At 39.2% G+C, this 24,494-nt stretch overlaps 1 protein-coding gene across 13 annotated transcripts in view; it reads left to right on the top strand.

Annotated features, from left to right (window-relative positions):
- Window positions 1-16,356, top strand: part of NEDD4L (NEDD4 like E3 ubiquitin protein ligase) — a 180,065-nt gene extending 163,709 nt beyond the window's left edge. For all 13 annotated transcript variants that reach the window (XM_080371781.1, XM_080371771.1, XM_080371772.1 and 10 more), the window contains 11 exons: window positions 389-618; window positions 2,245-2,366; window positions 3,234-3,304; window positions 5,271-5,366; window positions 8,908-8,981; window positions 11,541-11,601; window positions 12,000-12,059; window positions 12,578-12,685; window positions 13,506-13,602; window positions 14,136-14,208; window positions 14,887-16,356. In XM_080371781.1, coding sequence (XP_080227907.1) covers window positions 389-618; window positions 2,245-2,366; window positions 3,234-3,304; window positions 5,271-5,366; window positions 8,908-8,981; window positions 11,541-11,601; window positions 12,000-12,059; window positions 12,578-12,685; window positions 13,506-13,602; window positions 14,136-14,208; window positions 14,887-14,989 — 1,095 coding nt within the window. In that variant the 3' untranslated portion in view covers window positions 14,990-16,356. The remainder of the gene's footprint in view (window positions 1-388; window positions 619-2,244; window positions 2,367-3,233; window positions 3,305-5,270; window positions 5,367-8,907; window positions 8,982-11,540; window positions 11,602-11,999; window positions 12,060-12,577; window positions 12,686-13,505; window positions 13,603-14,135; window positions 14,209-14,886) is intronic.
- The last annotated feature ends 8,138 nt before the right edge of the window (window positions 16,357-24,494 follow it).

Genomic DNA, 24,494 nt, shown 5'->3' with positions numbered 1-24,494 from the left:
ATGCGACCAGATGTGTTCTTGTGAAACTGTTCCAGCCTTTATAGATACCCGAGTAAAGTGTTGCATAAATCCTGTGCACTTGTTTCTATTTTAAGCTAAAATGCCCTTAAAATAGAGCACAGTCATATCATTATCACTTTCTTTGGTTTGTTTGTTTTCTTTCATTGTTTTGTCAAATATCATAGAAACCTCAGAACCACCACTACACCAGAGCTTACCTAGTTCACCATATACTATCAACCTAGTAGACTTGGAGAGCACTGGAAAACAAAAATAAGGGGAAACTTTCTACATCATATGATTTATCTGTCATTACCACTGGTCAACAATTTGCTTGAAGACTTACTTATTGAGACTAACAAGTATAATATAATCTTCTTTCACATAGGCTGATATACCGAACAGATTTGAAATGAAACTACACAGAAATAATATTTTTGAGGAGTCCTACAGAAGAATCATGTCTGTGAAGAGACCTGATGTACTAAAAGCCAGGCTCTGGATTGAATTCGAGTCAGAAAAAGGACTTGACTATGGAGGGGTGGCCAGAGAATGGTTTTTTCTCTTGTCCAAGGAGATGTTTAACCCTTATTATGGTCTCTTTGAATATTCAGCCACGTAAGTGTCCATTAAAATGCTTCCATTCATAAGGGGATATATGTTAGATTTTGCATGAGAGCAAAGTTACACTGGAAAGTAGTTAGATCATCCTTCGTGGTGCATCACTATGCACAGAGAGTCAAATCTCTCTGTTCTGTATTATCGTTTCTTCCTTGCTTTTCAGACAAACTTTCAGCTTGTCATTGAAATCTCATAAACCATTTTCATTATTAAGACAGTATTCGTTGTTGCCCTGCTTGCAGCAAAACTGCCATTTTTGAGGCTGGTAATACTGAAAAGAGCAATGTCAGATGAAAGACTTTTTATGCTCTCCCATTACATTGTGAAACACCTGCTGTCCAGAATTACATAATTAGCTTCATAATTAGCTCATAAAACAGCTTCTCATTTACATTTCAGCAGTCACACAACAGTGGCTTTACATAAGTTTAAATTTGTATTTGTCCAGTTTTAAAATCTTTGAGCAATCCATTACTTTAAATGAGAGAGCAAGTCTTTTTCTTACAGTACATTTGTTTTAATATACTGTATGTAGTTCCACATTGTCTACTTAGCTACACTGAGGATGGATTTCTTAATTGCAGGCAGTAGTTGTGATGGTTTTATGTCAGTATCTTCTGAAATAACTGTTGAATAGATTGTAAAGCAGATGAACAAAGACTGCATAATGAGAGTTTTATCACATATGTGTCTCAGAGAAGACACATTCTGCCATTGAAGGGAAACACAACACTGACTAGTACAGAATGTCTGTGATAATAGAGTTTGCTGGATAAAAATTTGTTTTGAAATATTTCCACTTATGGGATATAGGTCACTGTAGGTATTTAAAATAGAATGTTATTTCATTTTAGGTTCAGAAGGTAAAAATTTTAAGAAATATATTTTAAAAAGTCTACTTAAAACCCCTGTATCTTTCTTCACAGATTAAGAACATGCAGCAAATTAAAAATACTACCTTTACACTAATCTCTTATTGTGACACACACATTCACACAAGTCTTAATGTTCTATTACCCAGTTAAAAGCTCTTAGACCTTTGACAACTGTTTTCAATATCCTGGTGGTTAAGCGTATTTCAGAGACATTCTCTAGTGTGTGCAGTTTAAGGTGCTAGTAAGAAAATGTGCTTTATCCTAGGACAGTCAGACCATGGGCCTATACTTAATTCCTCTTCAGTACATTCAGATATTTCAAGAACTAAAAGCAACTACTGCAAAAAAGAATCCTAAAATTGTAAGCCCTGAAATTTGGCTGGAAAGAGTGAATAATCAAACCTGGCAGAAGAGATAGCTTAGGTGAAATTCTCATTCCACTGAAGCTGGTGGCGGAATTTTACTGTTTTTCAATGATGCTAGGCTTTTATCCTTCAAACAGGTTAGCACAGCCCTTACACTTGCCACAGGTGGAATCCTGTTGATCATAACATGACAGTTTGACTTAGGTCAGCCTACCCACAAACTGCGAGATACTTCTGTTGAGGAACACATGGAGAAATTATGTTGTACACTTGCAAAAATGAACAGGAAATGGCCCTAGGCTCAAATTATTTATTATTATATCTGATTGGCAGGTTATTTAAAGACTTTGTTACTTAGATTTTTTTTTCTTTCCTCAAAAAAGGGACAACTATACACTTCAGATTAATCCTAATTCAGGTCTTTGTAACGAAGATCATCTGTCATATTTCACATTTATTGGTCGGGTCGCTGGTCTGGCAGTATATCATGGGAAGCTATTGGATGGTGAGTTATTACAGTTATTACTCTATGGCTGTGCTACTGTTGCTGGATTTTTATGAAATGAAATGCATCAATAATTCATATGCTTTAGAGGGTTTGTATTTCTGGAGACAAAGTCTGGGAGAAAGTAATGGAACTGGAACTGTTGGAAATTGCATTCCTGATGTGAATGGTGATTCAGGAATTATAGTGCCTTTCTTAACAAATATGTTTCATATGACATTTTGCTCCTTTCTCCACTCATGTTAAAACTACAGAATCAGCATTGCTAAATAATCACTATTTCTAAAGGAAAATACTAAATTTATATGAGCCATTTCCATGCAAATCTGCAGCCAAAGCAGTTGTGTGGGTGTCAATTGCAGTGTATTTTGATCTGTGAAATTGTTACTGAATGATTTAATGAGAACATGTGATTTCTGCTGAACTGAAATCCCACAATAACTAAGCAAGCCAACATTATAAACTGACTAAATCTTATTTAGCAGTGGTGCATCACATTAGAAGAAGCAGCTCACTGTCCTGTTTTTCACTGTCCTGACATTTTTTAAATGGTGATTTTAGATGGCTTAGAGTACCTTGAGCTCTATTTTGTGTCTCTCTGCCATTAATGTTATGGTGTCTAATGGCATAATTCTTGTAATTGAAAAATTGGACTTTATGTGCCTAGATAAAAAATGAGCCTGCTGTTTTAACTTGAGCAGTTACAGCACTGTTACTTTCAGGAGGTTTCTTCCTTGCTGGCACACTAGGAAATACCATCACACATTGTCCTTCAGCAGCCATATCTTTATGGAGGGTGAAAATGCACAACAGTGGAGGTAACATGTCCCCCCTCTCTGCCCCCCCTTCTCTGCCCCCCCCTCTCAGGCTTCTTCATCAGACCTTTTTACAAGATGATGCTGGGGAAACCAATAACTCTGAAAGACATGGAGTCAGTGGTAAGATAATATTTAAATTGTATCAGCATTAGCAATTACATGGGGTTTTCCTCCAGGGAAATTTATGAGCTATCAATTCCAGTAAACCGCATAGTGGAAAACACAAGATCATGGTTGCAGTAACTTTAGAAAGGTGTGTACATACTTCTGAAGTAGAACAAATTTTCCCGGCTAGAATGTGGTTTCAGTACCAGTGTACTAACAGAGGCAAGAGGGACAAGGGAGAAAAGGTGTGGTGAATAGGCCAGTAAGAAACGCAACAGAAAATGTCTTCATTATACTCACAGATTTTCCACTGGGTCAGCTTTCTCCATGTTAAAAGGAGTACCACCACCAAGCCCTTCAGCCACCTTGTCATGCTGTGGAGCAAGAAGAGGGAGGGTGCAAGGGCTTAGTTCTGGCCTGATGACACGGGAAGTTGCCCACAGTGCTGGAAGGAGGAAGGGCTGCTGAATGATAAACAATTTTCTCTGAAATACACCTAATGAATGCAGCACAGCTTATGCCCTAATACCTATTTTGGTTTTGTTCCCTGCACTTTCACACCTTCAGCATTATTTGCAATCAAGTACTTCTGTGTTTGGCACTCCCTGGGAGAAAAGTTAGTAATGTCTTAATTTTGTATTGTGAAATGAAGAACAACAGTGAATAGGATGCCACAGATGCCAAGTTTAGGTGTGTAGCATACTGGTTTTGAAATACAGTACATTGCAGGTGTGTACAATGGCTAGATACAAGTGGTTTACATTCCATTAGCAGGATGATACTTGGTTTTGTCTTTCTAACCTTTTGAGGTCTTTGCAGTTTTTCCACTGCTGTGGACTTTGGAGAACCTCAGAGCTTTTTTTTCCCCTTCCTAAAGCGTTCCTCTGTTACGCAGAGTAGTTTATCTGGGTAAGATTGCTGCAGGTTGCCTCTGCAGGGGCAGGGCTGGCTGTGAGCCTGGCCACTCTGCACTAAGACAGTCTCCAACAGCAGAGGCAGCTGACACTCAAGCCCAGCACAGAGGGAAGATAAAAGATGAGATGGCTTGAGCTCAGGTACAAGCTAAAACCAACCTCATGAGAGACATACCTAGAAGGCTCTTAAAAGGAAGTTCAGGGTAGTGTATTCCTCCAGTAGTTGGGAAACCTTTTCCTTTTAGCTCTGCAATATCTGTGCTTGCTCTTGTCAAGTGTGCTCTGTGTAAGAGTAACATGCAGTTTATTCTTTCTTATGTTGTAGAGTTTTACAGATTTTCAGTTACTGACATAAATGCTAGTTCAACTGCTTAATGTCTCCTCCAGCTCCCACTGTATCATAGTCACCAGATTTTGGCAGGTCATTCTTCTCATGGAGTGTACATGAGTAAATAATGTTTTAACTTTATTATTAAATCAAGTATTTTTTTTGCACTCTTGCTTGGAAATACTTAATGATAGCTATACATTTTGTTTCTGTCTGTTTTTTTTCTTGGGTCAGTCTTTAATTATGAAGCTGATATTACACAATGAAGATACAAACCTTTCAGGAAATTAGAGGGGTCTTTTGTTCAGCAAAATTTAATGCTTTCAGTAACAACAATGAAGCCAGTTATGGTGTTATACATTACTGATGTAATGAAGTGCCATATAAATTGTGTCAACTAGAATGTACAGTTTTACCAAGGCATTTTCTACCCAATTAATGTCACACCACTATACGTGTTTACCTAATAGATATGTAGTCAATTTATTGTGTTATATAATAATGCAATTACAAGTCAATTAAGAAAAGTTACATGAATCTGAAAATACAGCATCTAAGAAAAATAGATATGAATAAAGTAATCCATCTTGCCGTGCTTTACAGTAGCTGTGCAAATAAATGAGTTCTCATCTTCCCAGTCCCTTTGGATTTCTAATTTCAGATGTTTTTATTTGTTCAGTTTGAAGTTAAGCTATATATTTAATGTTCATATTTTCAAACTTTGTTTAATCTGCTGTAGGACAGTGAATACTACAACTCTTTGAAGTGGATCCTGGAAAACGACCCTACAGAGTTGGATCTAATGTTTTGTATAGATGAGGAAAACTTCGGACAGGTTTGTAAAGGTTATCCCAATAGTCCGTCTTGCCTTCTTATTTTTGGTTATTGCCAGAAAGTAATGAAATACTGAGCAGTATCCCATGGTTGTGAACTTGTTCAGGGCTATTGAATGCTAGTGATCAGTACAGGCAGACTATGAATATTGATCTCTCTTTCTTCCTGAACTGTGTTAAAACTGGGGCTGCCAAAGAAGGAAAATATGTGCTTGTCAGTGAGCAGTGACATCTTTGTGAAAGGCAGTATGTGAAGCTGGGTTGAATACTTGCAATGAGGAGTAATAACAGTGTTACACAGTCATCTTCAAAAACAGTCTCAGCCTGGGACTGTTTTGGCTGTTATAGGTTGAAGAAGTTCTCAAAGGACAAAGTAAGTGGTAGAATGCTAATCAGTGAAGTGCTTTGTTTATAGTGTCTTTCATATAATGCAGGCAGATGACACCACAAAAGGAAGCATGCCTATTTTCAGAAGTTGCACAATCTGTGGATAACTTTCTCCATTACAAGTGAAAAATGTTAGTTACATTTTTAACAATTTGAGAATTAAGTAGGTGGGAGTAAAATTCATCAGCTGAAGTTGTACCTCATTTTATCAGTAGAAGCTGTAACAACAGCTTATAGTACACTTTGTCTGCGATACAGCCTGTCTTTACAGAGAATCCTATTAAAACAAACCTCAGGGATCTGTGTCAGCTTCTTCATGGAGAAAACTTGTGTGCAGATACATGTCTTGTACATAAGTATACGTGTTAAATTTTATTTGAGGACTTAAAGACAAATGAGTTTATTTACCTGAGCTTGGAACTTCCTTGCCTATCATGACTGGGTTTTTTTAATTTATTTACAAGCTATGGATCTGAACCATTGTGTAATGCGTGCACAAGTGTAGTGACTAAAACATACTGGTTTTGTACAATATTGGGACTTAAAAATACCTACCTGTATCTCTTAAATTAATTTGGTTCTAGGCTTTCATGACCTTTCTTAGTGTTTCCACTTCATTTAACTCTTAGACCTAGGCATCTTGGCTCCAGGCACCACTGGTATTGTGGACCACAGTGCCTTTTTAAAAAGCTGACTTCAAAATTTCAACACACATACACACAGAGTGTACTGTCAGGAACATTCTGATAGACTTCTCGGTGCTCATTACTTTTTTCCTGAAGCAACATAAGGTTATCAGTTACACGGAAAACTAGGGAGAACATTAAAGCCACAGGATTAAAGGTTTTTGTAATACACTGGGTTGTTTGTTGGTAATTTTCGTTATCTTCTGTTCTGTAATGATTTAGCTTCAAGTTATTCATAGCCTTCCACTGCCAGCTTTCACTTCTGCTGGCAGAAGTTTGTTCTCTGACTCAAAGCGTAAATAACTTACTTGGAGATACTTTCTGCTCTTCTCCGAACTCTGTAATACCTCTAATAGCTAATTCTGGCATTGCCAGCAAGCTTGGGTTTTGTTTACTTTACGGTAGATGCATCTGATTCCAGAAGAAAATAATAGTGTTTCCATCACACTACCAGTGAGATGCAAAATAAGCAGGACAGATGTTACTGAAGACAAGCCTGAATAGGCTCAGTAGTACAAGGATATGCTATAGTGAGGAGGAATTTCTCTAGCTAGAGACTGAAACATCTCCTCAGTCCAAATGCACACAAGACTCTCTCCAGCAGTTCAGAAGTGCCAGCAAATACTGACTGCATTGGCTGTTTCTGCCGGTGCCACACTAGCTGTTGCCAGCACTCTGGGGACTGCTCGAAGTCAAGGGACCCCAACTCACTGTTGGGAATCGTTTTGCCTCATCTACAGTTAAACTACTGGAGCTGTATAGAAGTGCACTTGGGAACCTGAGCAGGAGATGGTACCGCTTCCACCAGGACATTGTGTCTGTGCCAGGGAGATGTTTGCATTGCTATAAGCTTCTGTATTTATTTATACTTCATTTATCACCAAAACCTTTTCTGGAGCTAAAGAATCACAAGAAACCTTTCATAAATCTTACCTTCTTAATACCCTTCCTTACTTAATAACCAAAAATACGGTTTTGGTAGTTTTCACAAGTCTGAGAAATACACAGGAGACATTTTCAACGTCTGAAGGATGGAGAGTGATCTTCAAAAAGCAGAGCAAGAAAAGGTCTGTATTTCTCATAAGTTCTTAGTGGCTCTGGAATACTGATTTCATTTCTTAAAGAGAAGGTATCTTCGGGTGGGCAGGAAGAAACAGGTACCAAGAAGCCTTCTGTTTGTGCTCTCATGTCTGGGATATTCCTGACTTTATCCTATTTAAATTTAGCAGTATAGCAAGCCTTTTCTTTACTAGTTCTGCACTGTCTGGAATAAACTAAGGTTTCAGAGGTGTGTAGATTCCCTATTAATTAGTTATCCGTAATAGTATAGTCATCTTTTTGTTTCTATACAATAATAGGTACATTTATTCAAACAGACGTATTGTACTGTTTTTCTCCTTGTTGAAGCATTTGGTGTTAATCCAGTCCTGAAAAGAGCTATCCAGTGTCCTCCTTTCACAGCTCTGTTTATTTGCTAATGAATTTACTGTCTTATTCAACCACATCATCTGATTTAATTATTAAAGATTAATAACAGCTTTAAGAAAAGGCTTGGTTGAGCATGGGTGCGCAGAGTCACCTCTTGGTTGCTTCCACTGGAACCACACTCTTGAGCTGATGAAGCAAGTTGACAGGAGCAACGTAATGAGTTACAAGCAGCGAAGTACTTGACTTCCCTTCTCTCCTGCCCAGACGGGACGCGCTCACAAGCACATGTGCTTTACAGGGAGGTAACCCAGGCAGTGTGCAAACACCAGCGGCTGCAGTCAGGAAAATGCTGCTTTGTAGCTGCAGCTCTGGAGCGTAGGGTTTGGGAGCAATTTTGTGTTCAGCACTAACTGCTAAAAGCCACCAACTCTTAGCTTTCGTGGTACCTACCCAGCATTAATTCTGTGCGTTCCTGCTGATAAATCACTTTCTTCACAAAGAACTAACGTTATTTGGACTTGCTGTAGTTTCTTGTGAACTGTAAATGAATTTGGTTTTTTCAATCTTACACTCCATGGTGACACTGTTCTTACGAAATCTGTGCTTAACCATTTCTGTAATCTGTTTTTATACTTTACTTTTTTGACCCTTTTATGAACAGTTTCTCTGTGGATTCCCCACCCCTGCAAACACCCAAGCATTCTGAAAAATCAGAACACGTTTTTCTACCCTTGTTACAAGGGAACATGTTTTCTTTACCCAAATGAACCAGCTGTTTGGGACTAAGAGTTTGCTTTGGAATTATTTGCTCACTTGCTAATGAATATGATCAAAAATTCATATTTACAAGTGATCATATAATAATTTGTTCCTAATGATGCCATCTTTAAATGTGGAATGTTTTGATGTCTCATTAGCTTTTACAGCGTGATAATTTTCTGATGCTACTTGTAAAATGCTGCTCAGGGAGAGCAAATCTTGTGAGAAATATGTCCTGAAATAATGTTGTGTTGTGGTTTGTTTTATTTCTTTCAAAATCCAGACATACCAAGTTGACCTGAAGCCAAATGGGTCAGAAATCATGGTAACGAATGAAAACAAAAGGGAATACATTGAGTATGTATACATTTATGCAATTTATCCTGAGTGTAAGAAAGCACAGTTGTACTTGTCTTATAATCTACCCCACTGCAATTACTGTGGTTGGTACTATGCTAGATCATCAGAGATCCTTTTAAAAGAAGATTGTATCGTTAACATTGTTTATACCCTGATCCTCAGCAAGTTTGAATTTTAACCTTGATAGTGCTGTGAATTACACTAATCGGGGCAGTCTGTGGCATAGTAGGGAACCTATTTTCTCCATAGGTAGGCACAAGGAACATTCAGGGAGGGATGGGATTCCTCTGAATAAGAAGTATCTGCATCTGAATTACTCAGTGAGAAGAAATGGCCTCTCTTGGATGCAGTATACTTTGTAATTTTATTTTCATTTTAAAGTAGACATACCAATTTTGCCCACTTTCAAGCCTGCCTCTGTCTGTTGCCTTAGTGCGTGGGGCAACTAACTTTGCTTTGCAGATCTCCAGAGTAGCGATGAATTTCTGCCCTAGGATTTGCAGGGCTTCCCAATTAACTACTAGGTCGCAGAATACAAATGAGTGCAGCTTGAACACTAAACTGGATCTAGAAAAAAGATTGAAAATAGGGTGTCTGTATAATTTATCAAGTTTGTATTTGCTTGCCGTCATGGTCTTCATTCAGGGAAGAACCTGGGAAGCCTGTAAATGTTTAAGCGTTCCTCTAAGAGGAGAACTTTGTAGTTGTTTGTTAATCTCATTTGCAGTGCTATGCTACAGTGATTTGGCTGTAATGGTGGAAAAATAAGAGATTTTTACTTTTATGGGGTTTTTTTTTCATTACTTCGTGTGTAATATATTTGCACCATCAGCTCTTTATTTTTTCAGGTGCATCTTTTTTGATGCAAAAATATTTTTGAGATGCAAAATATTAGACATTACAAACTTTATTTTAATCTCTGTCATAGTGCAGAAATTAAAAGCACTTTGTAAGTATGCAGGCCAGAATTCAGAACTGAGTGAGGTTTACATCTGGATAATTGTTTCATGGCTGGTCACACTGTTTTTGTAACTTTAGAGTCAAGACTTATATGCTCTCATTTCGAGGTCATTAATGCAACTTAAAATGTTTCAAATATTTTTCCCTTTAATTGCATTACAATAGAACTATTCTAGTTGTACTTTAAAAACAAAACAAAAAGCCAGCCCAACAACACCTCCCCTGCCCCCAAATGGCAGGTGTAGTCACAAATGGGAGTTTATTTTTGCCTCTGTGTCTTTACATAACATTCAAGCCATGCATTCACATGCATATGTAGTGCTTATGGGATATCAGGTAGATAATGAAGAACCATTGTCTAATAGAAGACCTGGTGGTTGGTTTGCATTATTTTATAATGTAATACTTACTGCAGAAAAGAAGGAAAATAGATGAACTGTCTGAATTTAAGCATCATGAGAAAATCACACTAGGAATTTTCTAGTAATCATCAAATGACTAGTATCTGGTGCTGTAACACTTCCTTTGAAAATTCAGTTTATTTAACGCTGGCCAATATAACGGCAAAATAGAGTAAAGTAAATTGACTGCTTGGGTTTCCTGAAACCCCACCTAGGAAACGTGCTTCTGCAGAGCCTGGCTCAGAGCGCGCCCTCCAGTGCAGCCATCACCCCGTCACCCTTCTCTGCTGCTTACACAGACCAGATCCATCATTGCAGTGTTGATATCAAGAGCTGGCCAGATCTTTAAATTAGGTTCAACATTAAGCTTTCTAAGTTTTTCTGCCTACCAGAATGTAAAATAATAAATTTAACTCCTACTTGCTGGCATTTTTAATTACTGCCTCTTCAAAGGTGAGAAAATATTATAATTGCTATATTTATGCAAATTAGGAGTGAAACATGCTTCAGTAGGAAAGGCATTGGATTTCTAAAGCATTATTTTTTTCCTTTGATAGTGCAGGTCTTATCTGTTTATTTATAGGTAGGCTGGTTTATGTGACTACATCTGTTCTCAAATTTTGTGGACTTCATTGGGAATTGTTAATTACTCAGAGCTCTGGAAGAACAAATGGCTAGTCATTTAAGTACCTAAAGCTAACAGTAAATACATCATCCAGAGTCTGGATTACAGCCTCATTTAGAAAGAAATAAAAGCAAGGTGCAGAATTTGTAGGCTGTTTCAATCCAAGGCAAGCTTTTTTGCCATGTTCATCCTTGAGTTAATCTCCGTAAGAACAAAAAGGTTAATATCAGATGACATGAGAGTGTCACATAAAAAATTGTTGGTGACATTGAAAAGTTTTAGCTAGAAAACATGGGAAGTATATATGTAGGGTCTGTGCTGCACACTAATGTGAAAATACTTATGCAGTAACTTGTTTGTAGGCACTGGGGTTTTTGCAGCAATTCCATCAGTCGCACAAAATAAATTTGAACAGTTAATAAGTTATTCAATTTCCTTAATATCAGAGTGTGTCTGGGAGATGGACGAAGCTGTGAGAAACTGAAACTACTAGGGTTGCTAACATCTCTGAATGTTTAGTTTGCAGTCTTCTAATGAGTGTGCTTATGTGGTTTTGTTTATCTGCTACAGCCTGGTCATCCAGTGGAGGTTTGTGAACAGAGTTCAGAAACAAATGAATGCATTTTTGGAGGTAAGGTTCTTTAGCTGCCTTTTTGTCCCAGAAAATATTTTTATTTTTTATGCAGACTTTTTGCACTTTAGTCAGTGTCTGTGTAAGGGATTGGGGAGCTTTGCATAACCACAAGAATTCTGGAATACTTAGGTTTTAGGAATTTACAGTTTTACCTTGTAGTAAAATAGATAATCTTTCCCTTATAAGGTCATTCTCTTTAAAGCTTAAATTATTTGAGCTTGAAGTAATTTAGCGATTGATTTTTTTAAATTAGGGACTTGTACTTCAGGTAACTGAGTCCTTCATTCTCAAAACTGTTCTCCTGTCATTTACTTTGGTTCCCTGAAGCCAAAGATCCTGTTAGATAAAAACTTAATTTTATGCGGTATGTGAACTTTAACTTTGCTTTCTTTCAGGGATTCACAGAACTTCTTCCTATTGATCTGATTAAAATTTTTGACGAAAATGAACTAGAGGTGAGTTTGTTTTATTGCTGCCCAGAGACAACAGATCAGTCATGTTCACCGCAGAAGGATGTGTTATGTTCAGTCATCACTTACAAAAGGTGAATTTGCAGACAAAGGTGCTTTGCCTGTAGTAGGACATGAGATTTTTCTCTCTGATGAATAAATCTCTTGATCACATAAATTACGCGAAACAGTGAGGTGGTTGAGTAGGTAAGTAGCTTACTGAATTAATGTCATTGTGCCTATACCAGTCATATTTTTAGCAAAATAACATAAAAGGTGTTGTCACATGATGCATACATACGTTGTAGTGTGTGGTATTTCTCCAGTAAAATGAAATGTTTTTGAGAATTCTCCTAAAGAGAAGCTCAAAGTCTCCTTTATGTTTGCATTTACATTTGCACAGCTTAGCTATTCACAAGGTCAGATGTCAGAGGGAAAGCATAACCCTGTTTTTCTGATGAAGTGCACGCAATAACCCAATGCCATCTTCAATTAATGCCATAACAATTTACTTCCCTGTGCAGTTACTGATGTGTGGCCTTGGCGATGTTGACGTTAATGACTGGAGGCAACATACAATCTACAAAAATGGTTACTGCCCAAATCATCCCGTTATCCAGTGGTTTTGGAAGGTAAGATTGTTTTACCACATCTGGCTTCTCTGACTATTCCTAAAAGTGAAAGTTTCTGTACTGTTTTGTGGAGTCAGTTAGGGAATCTTTTTTTCTTCATGCAAACTACTGAAAAATACATTTGTACATGTTGGAAATGACAACTGTGGTGCTCAAGAGAGACTGTACTAGAAACAGACCCAAGACATGAGGTTGAATCTTTGGTTTTAGGTGAGGGGCCTTGCAGTATTTGTGAAGTAAAATAGTTTTATGAAAAGCGTGTCTGTATGTCCCCAGAAAAACTACTAAAATGCTTTTTCCCATAATAGCTGTAGATTTTCCAAAGGGACATCTTTTTCTCAATAATACAGGAGTCTCGCAGCTTTGTGTATGCACTTCAAACTTTGCTTCCAGGTTTCTTACATCATCTCTGTGGCCACAGCTGGTCTACATGAGGAGCAGTACTTGTAGCCATCCAGGCTTGACTGGGAGGTCCTGCTGTAGCACAGTGCTGACCTTGTTCTCTGTGAGCCTTTTGCATCAGTCTCATCTCCAGGCCAGTGCTCCCTTGTGCCCCTGCCTCGGGGCAGGTCCTGCAGCGGAACCAATCCGGAGCTGCTGGGAGCTGCCAGGGCAGTGTCACACTGCTGTGGCCCAGTGACAGCTGGGAAGGGATGCTCCCTAGTTCACCAGGGAAAACCTGCTGCGTGACCTGTATTGCGTCTTTCAGAGTTACATGCCTATTACAGCCTAATACAAATAGATCCTTTACTCAGTTTTTAACAGTGACCTCTACGGCTGTGGCACTGAAAAGACAGTGACTGTGTGTGTTTGTCAACAGGCCGTTTTACTGATGGATGCTGAAAAACGGATTCGATTGTTGCAGTTTGTTACTGGGACATCACGCGTGCCTATGAATGGATTTGCTGAACTTTACGGTGAGCCTCCTTCCAGCTGCTTGCAGGTTATACTCACCACTGGCACAGCCACACAGCTTCTGTGTGTTCATTTAACCTGGGCACAACTGAAATGTAGCCGCAGCCAGCCTTTGGCAGACTGATGCACACAGGGGTTTGTACACTGTGGCTGCTGTGCAGATGCTCTCCTTAGCTCCCAGAGGAGAAGTTTAGGCTGACAACAGGAGTAATAATCATGGTAAAAAGAGCAGAACACATGTTTAGCCAAGCACTTTGATTATTAAATGTTAATGTCTGAACTTCTTTTGCTTTACACATACTCTACACAAAGGTGGTTAGATAAACAGAACAAGCTAACTAGCTGGGCCTGGAAATAACCACATTCCTGTTTGCTTTAATGTAGTTTTAATTAAGGGAGTTTGTACCAGGGGTGTAGTGCCAGTTGAAAAATCTAGCCTACAGTTTATGCAAATATTTAATGTTAAAAATAATAGTTAGGTGGTCTCTGTAGTGTCAAACAACTTATATTTCATATGATTCTTATTTTCAACCAGGTTCAAATGGTCCTCAGCTGTTTACAATAGAGCAATGGGGAAGTCCTGATAAACTGCCCAGAGCTCACACATGGTAAGTCATAAAGTCATAAAATCCCTAACTTTTTATAATTACTGCCAAGAAAGGGGGGGAACTGATGACCATGCTTCTCTCTAACAGACTTTAGCTTTGGATCACTATTCTGTACTAAAATGTTTTCCTTAAAACACAAAACAAACACAACAACAAACCAAAACACATTCCAAAATCAACCCATTCTCTTTACATTTCAGTTATCTGTTAGGTTTTGCAGGACCTTTTCACAACTTCCTTTCAGATGTTTCTTCTTTTGCCCCAGAGAGCAGAGTCTGTCCCATCACTTCCAAACACCTTTGCCGAGTCTTGGGAAAGCAGCCTTTGGCAAAGATGAAAAATTTTCAATCACCTAAATGGGGTGGTGGGTTCTGTTGGCTTTTTTCCTTTCTCGAGTGTTTTTTAGCAAATTCCCACTTCCAGCTCTTAAAGGAAAGCAGGCACGCAGTTACTTCTGAAAGCTCACTTTGGTCTGGGCAGGGGTGGTTTCACATGCTGCATGTGGGGAACATGAGCAGTAGTGGGGCTTGTCAAGGACATGGTGGAGGTTGCCCACATTTGGACAATACAACGCATTCTCTGTTAAGGCCCTCAAAGTATTTCACCTTTTCTCTTTCAGTAAAATCATATGCATTTTTCAATGGACTATTAAACAATTCTTCTCTTTCTAAATTCCAGCTTTAATCGCCTAGACTTACCTCTTTATGAATCTTTTGAAGATTTGAGAGAGAAGCTCCTCATGGCAGTTGAAAATGCTCAAGGATTTGAAGGAGTGGATTAAACATTGACCTTTTTCCCCCCCTTCAAGCAAGTTCTGCTTGCACTTTTGCATTGGCCTGATGGACTCAGAGTGACTATGGGAGAGCAGTTGCACAGCGTTGGTTCATGGAGCAAATCTCTTGAGGGTGCAGTTGCCAGAATACAGAAGTTTGAACTGTCATCTGTGGGTGGCTTTTCTGACATTTCCACAGCAGGTTATCAGCTGCATAACATGAACTGATCACATTTCAGCAGGACTTACTCTATTTATGTTGTGCCTCTGTAGGCAAAGCCCTTAATAAATATTTTACATAATTTCTAATGACAATGAATGGAATTAATCATTTTACAGGTATAGTATGACAACTCATGTTTACTTTTTAATTGATTTAGAAATTTTCAGATTTTATTTCATTACAATTAAATATCATATACTTGGAGAAAGGAGCATTTTTCTTAATTTCATACCAGACTTGATGCCAGTGTTATTTTTTCAAAGTACATTTTGAGCCTTGTGTTCCCAAACCATTAAGGAAGTAGGAGACAGCTGTGTTGGAAACTTTCTCTACATGGGCTATATATTGAAAGCAACTCTTTTCATTGAGCACATAAATATTTTTCTGTATCCAGAAGTACAGACTGGATGTTGCATTTTTGTATAAATATTAGAATAGTTACAATTCAAGGGAGAATCATAACATACATAGCATGCCAAATCTCATGTTCAGTAAAGAAATTGCCTCATTACTGGTAATACTTACAAGTACTATAAAGCATTTTGGGGTAGGGTTGGCATTAATCGTTTAAGGAGAATATGCTTAACCCTGTCATTATCTTTGTATAGTGATTCTTTTATTATCCTTTATTCTACTGTTTGCAACTGAGGCATTTTGAATGAAACATGGCACTATGTGATTTGGCACTATGGAAAACAGATCTGTTTTGTCGCCTATTTGTATGCATTTGCTAATGATATCTAAATATCAATTTTTTTTTGTTTGTTTCTATACTGCACCAACTCTAAAGGCACTTTATGTAACACACAGAAGTAAGTCATATCTGTTTTTTTATCATAAACATTAAGGTGATCATATTCCTTCTCACTGCACGTCTTTCTGGTGCAATATCTATCCATTGTGAATTTGGCTGCTGCTGATGTATAAAAAACCAAACAAAACCACCAGATGTAGAGCTGAGCCTGCAGACATGTTCCTCAGCAATTGTTTTTGTGATTTATTTTTTACTTAATCACAAAGATTTATTTAATATACACTGCTATCTAATCAATTTTGTTACCTATGACATGTTGCATGCTTAAACTATAATGTCTGAGTTGCATCTCTTCTTGTGACAGATTAAAAGTGAAAGATTTGTATTTGATCCACTGAAGTTAAATGGTTACAGCACTACTAGAGTAAGTCTGAAGGTACAGCTTCAGCAATTTAACATTCAGTTTTCTAAGTTTTGCCCATGTACTTACCTATAGAAAGGCTGTTTCCCCAAGAACCCATTTAATGCTTACAAAGCAGGGTGATGCCACATGCCAAAACAGTCTCACCCCATTGCCAACGGCTTGCATAGCTCTGCCCTTACCCTCAAGCACAAGTGCAGTCAGCAGCCGAGAACCAGCAGCTGTAACACAGCAGTACTTCACCTGGAAAGGCTACTGGAAAGAAGCCTGAACACTAATAACATTCAGCAAATGGTTGTGTGCTAGCAAAAAGTCTGACACGCTAACAGATGCATGAGGAATGTTATTTTCTTATTTGAACACAGGTTAAGATTCATTTTCTATTAAATGTTTCCTGACTTTCCCTTCTGACCTGTTACGTTTGATGAGCAAGCTTGGCCATGAGGAAGCGGACTGCATGTGAGACAGAGGGATGCTGTTCTGATGATTTTGGCTGTGGCTAAGAGTGTGGGGCAGGTGGGGAGAACAAGGTAACTCCAGGTATTTCCACCAAGCTCCTGTATCTTAACATGGGCTCCCTTAAGGGAAGTGTCATACTCCAGAATTTGTTTTCTTTCTGCCTTAACCTGGAGGATTTCTGGTGTGGTTGGAGGCTCTGTTCATATCTGGTGCCATCTGTTAGAACATCTGTCTGCTCTCTGCTGCACTCTTAACATAAAGCCATAGTGCTGCTACTGAGAGCCTAAGCTAGGTTCCCAACTTTCCATCTGGGAGCTCCAGCTGAAGGAATCGTTCCAGGAAAAAAGGTAGCTAAACATTATTTACTTTACTTAAAACATCTAAAGCACAAAACTACTACCACTCCAGTGGGACTCATACCAGAGCATTGTGCCTTTCTTAACACAGTACACTGTCATATACTAACAACTTAGCCCATTCACCACAAAACGGCCCAAAGCTATTTTAAAAGGTTCTATTCAGCTATAGTTTTTTGGTTAATAAATGCTAACCATAAAGATGGTAGCTAAACCATTACTTGTTTGCTCTTAAGAAGCCTTAAGGGAAACAATTCATAAAAAAATTTAGTCACAAGACAGAGCACGGGGTCTGCAGCTGTCACTGCCTGTTCACATGAAGGTATATAGATCTGTGCTTGTAAGGCTGCAGCTAACATACACCATACCGATACCATTAACTCCCACTTGCATGCCTAGCTGCTGGAAAATGCTGCTTTTTCTCTTTCAGTCCAGAAGTAACAAAAAAACCCCAAAACCTCTGTTACCACAAGATTTATCTTTTCTCTCATCCTGACCCCTTTCTGAATTCCGAGCAAAACGAGCACAAGTGCCATCCTAGCATGACATGTGCTGATGAATCAGCAGCCGCTACCACCTGTCCTGCACCCCAAGGGATGCACCACAGTTGGCATGTGCTCAGCTCTGGCTGTCATGACCACAGCATTCAGCAGTAATCTGTTCCTGATGCCTTGGGTGAGGCACTCTACGTGACCCTACCACACCAGGAATTGTGAAATACTTTTGTGATACTTGTGAAATAGGGAGCCAGGGAGGGGAAGCTAGATAGTTAAGATCACACTACAAAGAGTTAAAGGTAAGTGATCATACTCATGTGATTACAAGGGCTGATTATCAGTACATGTAGAAGAAAAAAAAAATGTAGATTACCAGATTGGACTTCTTAAAATGAACATTGATTTTCTTATCTTTTTCAATAAAAACTTTTGTCTGTAAAATTACAACAAAGAAAAATGCCTGCAGTCCTCACCCATCTGTTATGACGACACACTAAGTAACATGTATTTTAGCCATATTCCCGTTCTGTACTCATCGGGACTGTCACAGCACACCTGTTAGATACAGTCACTATCAGTGCAAACCGCATGCAGTTGTATGTCAGTCCATGCACACCGCTAATGAGCTGTTTGTCCACATTTATCCTCCACTTACACACTGTTTTTTTTTTCCCTTTCCATATTATTTTCACATAGGCCTTGCTTTTTTTTGTCCCCTTAGTTTTTTAGCGTGCAGCTGTAAAAATACACACACTATACATCAACGTACAATAGTACATGTGTTGCATTTTTTATACTTTAATCCATTCTATCAGATTTAGAGAGGCTGGTGAGCCATCCATCTCCATAGCAGGTGTTAGAACCATGCAATAGTGTACAGGTTATGATTCTCAAAACCCAAAGGGAAAACTCCAGAAAAAGTTGTTGCTACATTTTGTGTTTGTGAACATAAATTTTAAATCAAATTTAAAACTGGGATTATATTTCCAAACACACAAAAGCATCAGACACTCCAGATTAAAAAAAAAGCCACACAACCACCCAGCATGAATTTAAAATCTCTTTATATTAGAAGGCTATTGTAAGGTAGTTTAGCATAATTTTCAATTTATTTTTAAAGTACTAATTTTAAATAATGCTCATTTTCACAACTAATACAGCTATAAACTGTGGTTGGATTCAATATACTGTAGGGAAGGATTTGTTTATGGACAAAAGTAATTTTTTCCATTTATTGTCTGAGGAGCAGTGAAAGAAAGTGTAGTTTGTTTTCCTGACAGCAAAAGCTCAGCGTGACAAAATGAAGTAGTTGTAATGAAGTGATGCAACTTAATTAAATATTTAATAAAGAATTATGGAAGCTACAGCATTTTATACTCCAAATATATTTTTGGTCTAACTGAAGCTTTGTTTTATTTTGTTAAAAAAAAAACCCTGCAGTCAGGTCACAGTTTGCAGGAGGGCTTTCACAACCCGAGACGTAGTTTGGGGAGCCTGTGTGCGCTCATATCTGTACCAAATTTATTTTTTAGTGATTAAACACACAACCCATATATTTCAGCCTCTGTAAAAGTGGCTCCCAAATTTTCCCCCATGACTCTCCCTTGTTCATGGAACAGGAATGTGTGTAATGTTTTCAGCTGAATAAGAACGTAGCCCTGAGAGAAGTTTACAGTGGATGGTAGTCAGTGGTGCACCACCACCTTCAGAAGGCACCATTCAAGATAAATTTTGTCTGTAAGGATTTGAACAATTAATACAAGCTTAGTGATTATGCAGTGTCTCTGAAGAAGTGTCATTAGGTAAACTACAAAAATTGCACCTCGTCCAACTTCTTAATGATATTCCTGTGTTCCATCATCATTCCTAATACAAGAACTGCAATATTCCAGTGACCACACAAAGCAGCATGCTTACAAACCTTTCCTGTCTAAACCATGTCCAAAATAAGTATGAATGTCCTATCATTTTTATTGCGTATTTTCTGTTTACAGCAGAATTTTCAGCAGCCCACAATAACATTACTACAAACTAAATACCCCACTTGCAAAAAACTGGACAAGGTTTGGTTTAACAATCCATGTCTAGGTGGTGTTAAGTTTTTCAGTGTTGCAATTCTCATGATGCAGTACTAAGAACAAGGACTTACTAACAGCAATGAACTAATGTTGCCTTTTCTGTTAATCAGTGTGAATGCCAAACTTGAAAAAACCCACAAAACAAAACAAACAAAAAACACACCCACACAAAAAATCCCAAACCTACCCAAATAAAAAAAATTAAATAAAAAAATTAAAAAAAAAAAACCACACCCCAAAAGCCACCACAAGTCATATTTCAGACTTAGCAGTTCACTTTAGGAATATAGTATGTTGCACCTCCTCAGCTAACATAAGTGCTTAAGAGAGTTGCAGATGGACTGTATTACCTGTTAGTCTTAAATATAGATTCAGTATGTAACATTGTAACCTGACTTCTGAGCCTACATAAAACAGCCTACCTGCAACCTTGATCTGACTCGCACTAACACACATCACAGGTCATGTAGCATACTCCTGCAGCTACCCTCGGCCACAGTTTGCTGAAGAAAAGAAAAAAGGAAGAGGGAGAGAGAAGAAAAAAAAACAAAACAAAAAAAGGCACACCACCACCCTCACACACACAGAGCGGGCAGTCCTCTTAAGTGGGGATCCAGGAACAGGAGGAGGAACCAGGGCAGTCAAGGTGACTAGGCAAAAAAGAACTGTCTTCATGCAACCCAGGAATGCCACCTGCCATCAGAAATCCTGCTCAGCTTCTCCACAGATGGGAATACCCATCACAAGCAGCTCACTAATGATGCCATATGACCTCTTAAAGGACACCAAACCCCTAGTGACTCAGCTTTGCAACAGTTATTTAGTGCATGTGTGTGCTGTTGTGGTACATGTCAACTTGCAATTGCAGCATGACTTACTCCACCACCTTAATGCACCAGTCTCTTTACTGTTCAGCTGTATCAACAACACAGAGCAGCAACTAATTTATTTTGTATAAACTTTATTTGTGCCTATCTGTATTCTCCTCCCCTGGGCACCCACCGGTTTCTGAAAGGACTGTCCATTTCCTCCCCTTTGTTCAAGCTTCCACCTCTTCCCGAGCTACAGCAGCCAGGTGACATGTTTCAAAGTTAATCTTATCAGCTAATATTGCAGCCTCCCACTTGCTGAAACTAACTCCTTTACGTGTACTCCTTTACATGAGCAAACATCCTTTTACCGTAAAGTGGCAAACTGCGTAATGCTGAAACACAGATTAACCAGTACTCTTTACAAAACCACCTTGACATACATATCTCCAATACATATTGTGCATAGTTGCATCCAGTAGATTTCAAGAAAACAAAAAAACACCGCAAAAAACAAACACAGCAATTCCATTTGTGTTTCCAATTGGAAATGAAAAATGAATTGTGGCAAGGTAGTGTTCTAAGTGGTTCAAGAATGTGCAGACCCTTACTATATGCCATTTGTATATGGGTAGGAAGGTTTTGTTGCCTTTGAAAAACAAGCAAACAAACAAACCCTACACCAAACCCATTCAGTACCTTCACATCCCGAATCCATGCCTATCAGCAATGCTCAGCCGCCACCCGAAGGAGACGCTGCAGTAACTGCATTAGCAGTGAACACTGGTGCATATTGCCAGTCCTGAAACTGGATTGCTTCCTACCCTGATATTTTCTACTCCTGTCAAGGGAAAAATCCTATGCTATACAAACCAATTCCTTGTCTTTTTTTAAGCTTGCTCTCATTAATAAGAACAACCATACCTGATCAAATTAAAGGTCCAGCTGGATAAGTATCTGATTTGCAGATTCTGCCAAAACAGCTTAGGAGTGGGGCAAATACTAGTGCTTAACCAAATGCATTTTCAAACATGAGTGTACAGTAGGTCCTTGAGCTGCACATCAGTGGTGATGGCTTCTTTTTCTTTGCAAATAGCCATATAATTTACTTGTGGGGTTTTTTAAATAATAGGTTCTGGTGTCATGGGGAACTCCAGTATTTATAGCTCCTTCAGCACAGCATCTGTGATCATACTGAGTGTGAAGGCGTTTCTCCCTCTGCTTTGAGCCCAACACCTCTTATCTGATACATGTTCATCCTTGTGTTCCTTAGACACCTCTACCCTGCTTGCTATCTCTGTGTATATGGTCCAGAGGCCTCTGGTTTCCTTCACTGGCCTCAGCTTCCAACCCGGAATACTGTCAGGGCAACACTTCCTACAGACTCAGGTGGATGCCAGCCCAGGCTCTTAACGCTCCCCAGTGCCTCACCCCACGCCTCTCAAGTCAAGGTTGCCTGTAGGCCCATGGCATGAAAGCCTGATGTGAACAGCCTCTGGAGCTGGATCCCCTCACATGGAAACTGGTCCTACAGTGCTCCAGGACCCAACCAAGGGGAGATAAAACCGACAAGAAGTACAGTCACATTTACATCACTGGCAACAACCTGAACAGCAAGTCCGTAAAACCTGCAGGCTGGCAAAGAATTTCTCCTAATGTTTGGAACTGCCTTCTGCAGTACTGGTGCAAAACACCCTCCACAGTGTAGCTGCAGGGGGGCAGAAAAAGGACACAGGAATGCCAAAGACAGCATCAGGAACCCACTTGCCACTATGGCATTAAGTCTTTATAGCACAGCTTGGTTACATCCACCCTGCAGAACAGTGGGGTGCATAGACCTTGCAACTAGTGTACACTAATGCCCAGAAATTCATTATGTACATTATAACATTAATTAGTTAGCGATAACACAGTAGAGCAATTGTCCATGCAAGTATTACAGTTATTGTTGAAGAATTCCTAATAACTATATTTAATGAGTACTTGGGCATTGAAAACCTACTGGCAACCACAAAATGCCGAAATACCTCTTTATTTAAAAGGTGTGACCCACACCTGTTTCTCACAGCCAACCTCTGCTCCAGCAATCTTTAGTATTTTAAACCCAGCTGAATTACAAACTGAATTTTATGCCCTTATTTTCTCCCCCCCAAGGTTGACTCTACATAAAACCCAGTATCATTTACATTCCAGCATCATACTGTCATGAGGAAATGCACATAGTGTTTGCTATGGCAACCCAACAGGAAGTGCTTGTTTCAAAACATCTCCAATACAAGTATCACAAAGATAAAGAATCTCTCGATGACTACCATTGATTTTTTTCCCCAGCTTTTGATTGAGAGCCTTGTTCAAATTCAATTTAGTCTTGCTCAAATGCACCTGCTATTTTCACGCAACTTATTTTCTGCAGTTGCTGTGGGCATTTCATTAGCTTGACAGATTAAACTCTTAAGTTTAAAGTGCAATAGAATATAAACTTAAGATATATTCATTACAACAGATTTAGAACAGTATATATTTCTTTCACCCTGGCTGTCATATCTCAACTTTACTAATAAAAAGGGTTTTTACTTTAAATTTAATCTTTGCATAGCTTTTAGATGCTCAGACCTGATAACACTGAAACTATCTTTTGGTCAGAGGAGGTCATTCTCCTCCTTTACTCTGCTCTGGTGAGACCTCATCTAGAGTTTGTGTCCAGCTCTGGGGTCCCCAGCGCAAGACAGAAGAGGATCTGTTGAGACAGGTCCAGAGGCGGCCACAGAAACAATCCAAGGGCTGGAACACCTCCCCAGAGAAGGCAGGCTGGGAGAGTTGGGGTTGTTCATCCAGAAGGCGGCTCCAGGAAGATCTTATAGTGGCTTTTCAGTACATAAGAGGGCCAACAAGAAAGCTGGAGAGGGCGTATAGTGACAGGAACAAGGGATGATGATTTTAAACTGAAGGAGGGCAGATTTAGATCGGACACAAGGAAGAAATGTTTTACTGCTAGGGTGATGAGGCACTGGCACAGGCTGCCAGGGGCAGCTGTGGGTGCCCCGTCCCCAGCAGTGCCCAAGGCCAGGCTGGGGCTTGGAGCCACCTTGGCTGGAGGGAGGTCGCCCTGCCTGGGGCAGGGGGTGGCTTTTGAAGTCCCTTCCAACCCAAACCCTTCTGTGATTCTGCGGTTCTATGACTTGAATATGGCAAGCTTGATCTTACGGAGTGCTGAATGCACTCACTCTCCGCTAACAAAAAATTTAGTTGTAATGCACATTTACACAGCAGAGTAAGCAATAATCACTGCCTCAAACTAGTGCAAGTGACTCAGGTAGCAAAGTCACAGTAACGTGCAAAGATTTGAATATAACCTTTGTACTCTGGTTTCCAGTATTTTACCATGCAGTCTTGCCAGCTTAAGCTAGCACAGATGTGACTCTACAAGTTATAACCACAACTTCATTTTGGCTGCCTATGTGCAGAAACAGGAATGACAAACCTGAGGCTTCTGCTTGTTCTGCTGATTTGGACTAACTACTTGCTCCATTTTGACACTGTTTCAGGCTCAGTACGTACTGCTATGTTTGTGGGTATGTACACATCTCTGTGCCACAGAGATTTTCTGTATGGGCTTTAGAGCTTTCCTCCAAGTTGTGGAGCTGTGGTAAACTCAATTTTTATTCTACAGACCTCTATCACTACTGGATTAGCTAGAGGACATGACCTCCTCATGAAATCAGTTTTTAAACAAAAAGTGAACTTTGAACCTTGGACTAAAATGTTAAAGGATAACAGAGACAGACGCTAGATCAATACTTGGCAAATATTAGTTGCATGCAGTAGACAGATGCTTCTCTGCTGTACCCCTAAAAATGTCAGTATACCGATGCAGAAAATCTTTAGTTTTAAGGGTTTCTTTACACAGGACAGAGTTT

This window comes from Falco punctatus (assembly GCF_963210335.1).
Source record: "Falco punctatus genome assembly, chromosome: Z".
NCBI lineage: Eukaryota > Metazoa > Chordata > Aves > Falconiformes > Falconidae > Falco > Falco punctatus.
Note: the sequence above shows the minus strand (reverse complement) of the source record. Positions and strands in the feature narration are given on the sequence as shown.